This window comes from Alnus glutinosa, chromosome 1 (genome assembly GCF_958979055.1).
Source record: "Alnus glutinosa chromosome 1, dhAlnGlut1.1, whole genome shotgun sequence".
NCBI lineage: Eukaryota > Viridiplantae > Streptophyta > Magnoliopsida > Fagales > Betulaceae > Alnus > Alnus glutinosa.
Window position 1 is genome coordinate 51,627,878 of NC_084886.1, and position 8,660 is coordinate 51,636,537.

General features: G+C 36.2%; 1 protein-coding gene across 3 annotated transcripts; it reads right to left on the bottom strand.

Annotated features, from left to right (window-relative positions):
* Positions 1-447: 447 nt before the first annotated feature.
* Positions 448-8,268, bottom strand: LOC133857829 (polypyrimidine tract-binding protein homolog 2). Of its 3 annotated transcripts, none has more exons than XM_062293185.1 (11): positions 8,118-8,268; positions 6,844-7,047; positions 6,528-6,737; positions 5,293-5,355; positions 5,127-5,200; positions 4,640-4,735; positions 4,371-4,428; positions 3,922-4,026; positions 3,655-3,736; positions 2,388-2,500; positions 448-1,027 (listed from the first exon to the last, which is right to left on the bottom strand). In XM_062293185.1, exons 2-11 carry the CDS (start codon positions 7,027-7,029, stop codon positions 680-682), a joined length of 1,335 nt encoding a protein of 444 aa, XP_062149169.1. In that variant the 5' UTR covers positions 7,030-7,047; positions 8,118-8,268; the 3' UTR covers positions 448-679. The 3 variants fall into 3 exon arrangements, with proteins under 3 accessions (XP_062149169.1, XP_062149175.1, XP_062149183.1); XM_062293191.1 differs by having other exon boundaries at positions 6,844-7,089; positions 8,118-8,246; XM_062293199.1 differs by lacking the exons at positions 6,844-7,047; positions 8,118-8,268 and adding an exon at positions 6,324-6,381 and having other exon boundaries at positions 6,528-6,714.
* Between the last annotated feature and the right edge of the window lie 392 nt (positions 8,269-8,660).

The following is an 8,660-nucleotide window of genomic DNA, read 5'->3' on the forward strand; positions in this document are numbered from 1 at the left end:
TTGCCTTGTACCAAATGTTTTACAAGTTCGAAAATTTTGATTCTTTTGAGTAAAATTTGAATATAATTATCCAGATCACCTCCCTTCATTCTTCGTACCCAAGTACGAAAGCCTCATCGCAAGCTATTAAAAATAATTGTCCTATGAATGGGCTAATGGAAAACAACAAGAAGAAGCCGAAGAATATGCTTCTCTCAAATAAACATTGCCCACATGAAAAATGCAAGGTGGGCTACAGACATGATTCATCTGATCCTACAAGATAGCAATATCAAATCTGTAACCCTTATCCCTAATTATGTCCAGAAGAAAACATCATTACCACCAAATTTGTGAAGTGATGGTGTTCCAGTGCCGGGCTGAGCACATATCGTAGCCGATCCCCCACAGTAAGGAGTAAACTAGCATTATACTCGGTATTGAACACTAATTGTTAATGGTGAAAGATGAGAAACAAAAGTGGCTAAAACATTACTGAAAAAAATTAGTTTGAACACAAAAAGGCTTTGGTGTGTATTTTGAGCCTCGACGTGGTTTGAGAGGAATTACAACCAAAGAAAAGGGGGTAATTAAAGCAAACCAAAAAGAAAAATATGGAGCAATTAAGGCAGATCCTTCCAAGTAGCGCAATGGAGGCAACCGTCCCCTCACACCTTCATCTGCCTCCATCCATCTATGGCTATTGCATCTGGCCAGATCCATAAGGGGGCAACATTGATGACTGTGGTAAGCCACTCTGGATTGGCGACTGCATCATTCCTGGAGGTGGCATTGTCCCAGGTGGCATGTATGGATTACCATGCATCTGCATGGGCATGGACTGAGGCATTGGTGGAACACCTGGGCCCCACCCAGATGAAGTCTGAGGCATCCCAGGCTGCTGCTCTGGAGTCGGAGTATAAGGAGCCCCATTATACTGAACATTGGGACCCATCGCCGAATGTGGCTGTTGCCCCAGAATCGAGGGCTGGGAGTTCACCATGGGAGTGTTTGGGATTGTATAGTCTCTGCTCCGATCATTGTTTACCTGTAATCAACATGCCAAGCTTCAAATATAAGGATCACCTTTTCAAGTTTAAATCAATGAAAGGTGTGGAAAGGACTGTCTCATCACTGTTCAATTCTGTACGCAAGCTTGGTAAATCAAGGAGAAGGATCCCGGTTATTGCAAATATGAGGGGCAAAATTGTCTTAACACTAACCGGCTCCTCTCCATTTCATTTCCGTAAATCAAAGACTAGAGACCGACAACAAACCCTATCCCACCCCACCACTTTTATAATATAAGCAGAGGCCAAAATACATGCAGCACAGTTGCAGTGATACTATAATCAACAAAATATACAATGGAAGTGTGGTACTGAGATTGTTAAAAGTATATTTCAATCCACAGGCAACTAAGAAGTCGCTCCCCCTTTCACACCAACCCCACCCCCCAAAAGAAAAGAGAAGAAAAAAGCCAAAAGAAAGGATAAGGTCTGCTGAATGCCCATCAAAGCTATTCTATTCTTTCTATTGTGTTCAAACAGAAAATACAGGTAGCTACGAAAAAGAAAAAAAATAATAATAATAATTTGATAAGAAAAAAATGGGAGGTAAATGAAAAGACAGTGTTCGAACTCAGGACCTCTGCTCTGATACCAAGTTAAATCACCACTTTTCCTAAAAGCTTAAGTTAGCTATAAAAAATAAAAATAAAAAATAAAAAATAAAAAATAAATAAAAAAACCCCTGGAAGTTTCAAAGAATGTTTTCCTAGAACTACATTTCTGTTGTACCAATAGCACCCTTAAGTGTTGTCTATTATAGGAAACCATATCTAAGACAAGGAATGGGAGAAGGTAAGCAGAAGAGACTCTACTTACTGATCTACATTTCAGGCATTAATAAAAACCTAAGATGACTAACATTTTGTTGGAGTGCACGCTAAGTTGCAAGAATACATCAAAATCAACTTCTTTGAATAAGTGCATCACAACCAACAGGAAACCAAAAAAATGAAATAAACGAAAATCAAACATCTGTGGACATCTGTTTCCTAAAATGCATCCCAACAATGAAGCCAGGAACAAGAACGCTGATTTTGCACAAAACAAATGAGGCAAAAGGATACAACAAACAGTTATCAATAGTGACAGCACATATATTCATCTAATCACAAATCATGCTTCCCTGCCTTCTCACGAACGACTGGCTTTCTTTCTGTAAAATAGCCAAATGGTACATTGCATTTTTCTACGATCATGCATAACTTTGCACAAGAGACAAAGGGTTGGCTAACCAGAAGTTGTATCCACAATTCACCACGCATTTTATAGTGACTAATGGAAATGACTATGATAGTCCACATAAGACAAACTTCTTTTCAAAGGATATTGTTTGATTACCTTAATGCTGAGATCAGTATGGCGTGAATATGAGATGTGAAGCTTGCAAAACCCTCCATCGTAGATGCAGTGTCCTTCCAAGGCTTCCTTAGCAACAACAGCAGTCTGAACATCTGCAACCACCATAGGCACCAATTACACTTTCTAACTGTTATATAAAAGAGGCTGCAATCATTTCTGACTAGACATGGAGGAAAACCCATATAGCACTAATGCTTACATATCATAAGAGTGATACAGTAACCCAAATAACACAAGCATGTCTAACACACACCATACATCTGAAACTTACAAATTCAAGGCAGGTGTTTTGGGTAGCGGAATATGATATCCATCTTCCTCAAGGCAACCAATCCAATTATATTTTAAAGTTGATTCACCCATATAAATAGGGCAAATGTTGTAAGAGCATAACTTATTGCCTGTTAGAAATGCTCTTAATTTTAAGGGAGAACTACTTTATTTATAACCCCTGAAATTTCAACCATTTTGAAAGAAGGTATCTAAATTTTAAAACGTCTCAATTTTGGGTATCAATTTTTCAGAAAGTTTCAATCTCAGTCCTCCATTAGAATTTTCCGTTAAATCTTATCAAAATTCCCAAAATACCCGTGTTTATTTTTTAAAAAAAAAATTATAAAAATTGTCAAAGATTCAGGCATGGGTATTTTTGCAAATTCCGTAAAATTCTAACACACACCTAAATCCTAGCAATTTTTTCCCTTTTTTTTTTCCTAAAATAAATAAGGATATTTTGGAAATTTTGATAGGATTTAACGGAAAATTTTAACGGATGACTGAGATTAAAACTTTCTAATAAATGGATACCCTAAATTGAGACGTTTTAAAGTTTATGTACCTTCTTTCAAAAGAGGTGAAAGTTTAGGAGTTATAAGTGAAGTTCTCCCTAATTTTAATGACCAGACTCAATAAATTAGTATAATAAGAATGCACACCCACAAGCGCACACAACAACTGCATGTTCAGTTGCCACTTGAGTAGACAATTAACAGTTGATTTCATGCGACCAGGCAACAGAAAACCATGATAACATATTTCAATGGCATTTAGCTTCAGCAATTACATAAGTGCCCAGGCCAGCAGCCTAGCACTTGGGCTACTAAACATAGGTGGACATCTTATGCTTTTTTTCTTTTCTTTTTTCCTGCTCCTGCTTGGTTTACGATATTGTGATTAAAAAAAAAAAAAAGTTTTTGAGAAGTAATATTGTGATAAAAAAAAATGAACAATCAGGTTTAAAGATTACCAGGGTATTGAATCAAAGCCTGTACACCCCCATTCTTATCAAACATGGCAATCTTTTGGACAGGCCCAAAAGCAGAAAACACCTAGCCATGAAAACAAAAATGAAAAATATCACAATTGAGTATGACTTAACAAGAGAGAGAGAGAGAGAGAGAGAATGACTTACCCAAAAGAAAAGAGTACGACTTAAATACAAAGAAAAAAAAAAAAACAAGAACAGAAGAGTCAACTAAGAATTATAATAATCTCGGGATGTGATCGTAAGTACCATGTGTAAAACGTCCAAGGTGACAGCATACTGCATGTTTTCAATAGATGCAAGAAGAACATTGCTCTCTGGTTCTAGTTTTTTCCCATCCAACCCCACCGTTAACTGCAATGATGACAAAACCACCCATTTAATCAAACCACATAAACTTTCATACATTTTAAGCATCTCCAAGTAATAAAAATTGCAAGTCATTAAGAATCACATGCATCACAAAGTTTGGCAGTAGCCGCTCAATGCTATTGGGCATTAGAACTCTTTCAAAACATCTAAAGGAATTGACATTGAATAAACAGTAATATTTGACATAGGAAGCCTCTTATGTTAAAATTAAGAATCAGTACTCTGTTCAACACCTTTGCCCATCACTAAAAATGCCAATGGAATTGTCTGAGTCCACCTAGTAGAAATCTATATACCTAAGGACGTGTCAATTCCCAAAGCCTTACCTGACCACTTCCGTCAATGGCTGATGGAGCAACAGGAAGGTAAGGATTAGTGTAGTCCCTGAATCAACAGAAAATGTAGTTAATGTGAGCAAACTAGTGATAAAAGGGGTTGCAGTAAAGGATAACGATGAAGGATGAAAAAGAGGTAAAAACTAGCAAGTGCATACACAATAAATGTACAACCGAAGAGGGAATGCATCTTACACGCAAAACAATTAGGAGTAAAAAGACTTAAGACTGTTAATGCTTGTAAAAAGAAACAGGAATACCTGCTCCGGTGGCTCTGGAATTTCACGCTCAAATCTGTGTGTGCAGAATATGTGATCCTAAGAGCACATGGTCCCACATGCTCAGGAAGAAGATACCTGAAACAAGGACAAAAAATTTCAGTAAATCATAATGCAGGCACAGCTGACAACAGAAAAGATATATAAAGCGCATAGCTCTGTCAGTGGAGCACATGAATGTGCTAGGATCTACCATTCAAAGATCCAACTTAGCACATTTTCTACATAAAGAATGGTCCAGTTGGAAAAACACATCAAGCCAATATTTTCCACATGTCCAATGGCAAATTTTAGATACAAGTAAGGCAACAGAAGCTTAAAGTCCATTTGGAGTCTGACAGATCACTTATACCACAAATGTTGTCTAACGGTCTAATGGTGACCAGTCTGAATGCATGTGCACCACGTAACAGCCATATGGTCCATAGAAGTTGGAAAAAGAATGTCAAACAATTAAAACAATTGTCACCTAGGGATGCTTCTTCCATCAAGGGCATTCTTCGCAGAAGAGGCGGTCTCTGTATCTGAAAATTGCACCAGTGCCTGAAAAAAAGGATCATATACAAAATGTGTTTCTACTCAAAAGGCTGGAAAAATCAGGGGAAAATGACCAAAAAAAGAAAAGGACAAGAGACCTGGAATCCGGCCGTCTTCTCAAAGGTAGTAATCTTATGCACAAATCCAAAAGCTGAAAAAACCTGCATCACTAAATAACTTTCAGAAACATATAATAATTAAAAAAAAAAAAAAGTCAAAATAAAGGCCCAATAACAATCCACGATCCCTTCCCAGAATTAATTGCAGAAAACCGGAAACAGCTATAAATTCAAATTTTCTAGATATCACACAAACAAAGACCACTGAAAGATTTTATCAATTACACAAGCCACTAGACATAGGAACCATCATTTCATGTGTATACAATAATAATAATAATAAAGAAGAATATTTTAAAAAAATACAGTACTTAGCATCCACACCATTGCCAAAAAATGCTACAAGAAATCTGTGGGTTGAAACATCATCTAATATTATATTTATGTAAAATAAATAACTCCCTTAAATAAAGACCACAACTTAAAAAGAATAAAGGAAACAAAGGACCAACTAAGAATTCCTGATAATCCTTTAGTATTCACCATGGAAAAATGCTAATAATATACCACTGTTGGGCATGTAGATTGGTATCAAGGTTTTATAAAATTAACAACTTCAGCTGTGAACTAGTATCTAAAGCTATAAGCCTATAACCCATCATATAATTCATCGACAATCATTCGCTAATTACTTAGAAGGATAGAAAGATAATGTATGTCCATGAAATTCATATCCTCAAAGGGAATGAAGATCAACATCATCAAGCTTGCATTCACTTCGATGCCAATACCTCAATTATCAAAAAATAACTATAACCAAGATTTTAATAGAATTACATAGATCAAATAGTCGACTAACACAAAATTCCATAAGAACTATACTGGATGTAGCTATGCTACTAGCAAAAATCACGGCACAGAGCATGCAGAAAATAGAGGAAGAGGGATGTACAAGAGAAAAGAAAATGATAAAAGCCTGTACTATTAGAATGGTAGGTATAGGGAGTTGAGGAGGAAGAGTAGGGAAGAAAGAGCCAGTGTTAAGGAAAGGAGAAAGGAGACAAACACACATGCGCTCTTTCTCCCGATGCATTAAGCTGCCATCGAAGATATTGCCTTGAAATGGGCCTGCTGATCCATTTACATATATGTCAAACAAAAGCTTTCCAAAACGTGACAAACCGCAACCTAATTACAACATAATTCAGTGGATACATCCTTACAGTAGCAAGTTTACCTCTTCAACTGTAAAGGAAAGCATGCAATTTGCTTACCAAGTGTAAAACATCAATGCTGACAAGGCGTGCATCTGCACCCTCTATTGTTACCAGCAGTACATTTCCAGCAACATCTGCAGTAGTTTTGTTGTTAACTATTTCTTGCCTATTTGAGTACTGTAGGTAGACGGTTTTGCCGCGAACTTGAGCAGGCTCTGAGGATGAGGCATAATATGATATCATAGCAATAGCTTGATTTAAATCAGCCTGGAGAAATTAAGATATGGAAAAATAACAATTAATTACATTACATAAATAGCAGAACAAAAACCTAAAAATTTAAAGACTAAAACTATTATAAAATTATACTCACAAATTCAATAAAAGCCTGATTTCGGTTTGCTCCAACGTTGCACTTTGTGTTCACAACTTTACCAAATGGCTTCCCAAGTTCAATCAGTTCTTCCTCTGTGCACTCCCATGGCAAGTTTCGCAAATGGAGCACCTTGGATGGAGGTTGGGTGTAACGAAACTGCGGCTGACTGGATACAGATGCCATTCGAACAATAACCCCACCCTATTAAAGAACACCAAAAAAAAAGTGTAGGCCCAAGGATCACTACAAACAAACCCATTTCATAGTCAGGTTCTCTGACATAGAAGTATGTACTTTAATTTCTTCACCTTTACTATATATTACCAAAACTAGTGATGCAGGGAAGGAGAAGTCAATTTTATTTTAATTTAATTAATAAAATTGACTTCTCCTTTACAATATTAATATGATTTCACTTTCCTGGCATGCATGCCTCGTGTATTATAGCAGTATACATACTACATATAACAGAGCCTAAATATAAAGATGGATGGGTTTCTTTTCTAATTCTGTGAAGTTGTTTCCCATACTTGTTGTCTCAATTCTTGTCTAACAGAAAGGGAACAATAAATTGCGAACCAAAATTTATGTACTGAAAATGCATTCTGGATACAAACCACGTTGTATCGGACCCTTTATGGTCATAAAAATTCTTAAATTGGATTCCAAAATGCCTTTTTCAATTTACTTTTTCAGAAGCACAAATTACATTTTCCAAGGTGGAAGAAAAAGACCCAAACACAAGCCAGCTCAAGAAAAAACAGAGGTGACAAATTGAAAAGAAAACAAACCAATAGGTATCAACCAAAGGAACTACCTACCCAAATCAAACAGAACAAAGAAAGACATAATTTCCCAATAACCTAATTTGAACACAAAGAACTCCAAAAATACTTTAACCATGCATCACCTGTGATTAAGATAAGAGACATTTAAAGCCACATTTATGTCCTAACAAATTTAACTTTGCTGAGCAATACATATCCCAATTGCAAAAGCAAGCAAAACAAAAGAACGCGCAAGATATATATACATTTCACCTAAAAAAATATATTTCTAACAACGACATATAACCGATTCGCTATAACAATTCTATCCTCAATTTGTGATATATAGATACATATTGTTCAAATCTGCCCTTTACTACGTCAAAATCAAATAGAGGAGCGAAAAAAGTAAAGGTTTCCGCCTATATATACGCAAACACACAAACACATACCATAGCGAAAATTATAGCAAATTGGACAGGAAGTAAAAAATAAATTTAGTACCTGAAGAATTCGCGGAGCTAGAGCTTTTAATTTTTTAGGGTTTCAGAGATTGGGAGCTGAAGAGGAGGACAGGTGTTTTTTGTCTCTCAATTTATTATCGTGATGTGGGGGCGTGGGGCTGATTTTCTTTTTCTTGGAGCCGGGTAACCGTAAATTGGCTGAGGTGGCGAGTTTTTAGTGGAGGAGGTAGGACATCGATGAGGCCGATCAATTTTGAGAGGAGGCAAAAGCCGCAAAACGGTCCATAAGTTACTTGTGACGTCGGGCCTGTTTGATAGGCTTGTATGGGCTTATCCACGGTGTTACGGCTTTTAATATTAAACTAGTATTTTTTTATTTTTCATATCAAGTATTTTCGACACTAATAATTTTACGTTTGCTAATGTATTTGGAAAAGTGTTTTTCTTTTTCTTTTTTTGTTTAAAAAAGTATTTTAATCTTCATATAAAAAAAAAAAAAAAAGTATTTTAATCAATTGTAAAGGGGAGAAATTTTTTTAGAAATGTATTCTGATGAAGTTCACGTTTGGAAAAATATTTTTCT

Coding starts and splice junctions, on each gene's coding strand:
- LOC133857829 (XM_062293185.1), bottom strand. CDS start 7,029: ATGGCATCTGTATCCAGTCAGCCGCAGTTTCGTTACACCCAACCTCCA. Junction 4,027..4,370: donor CCATTGACGGAAGTGGTCAG/GTAAGGCTTTGG, acceptor TCATCATTGCAG/TTAACGGTGGGGTTGGATGG. Junction 2,501..3,654: donor GGCTTTGATTCAATACCCTG/GTAATCTTTAAA, acceptor TGGTGGTTGCAG/ATGTTCAGACTGCTGTTGTT.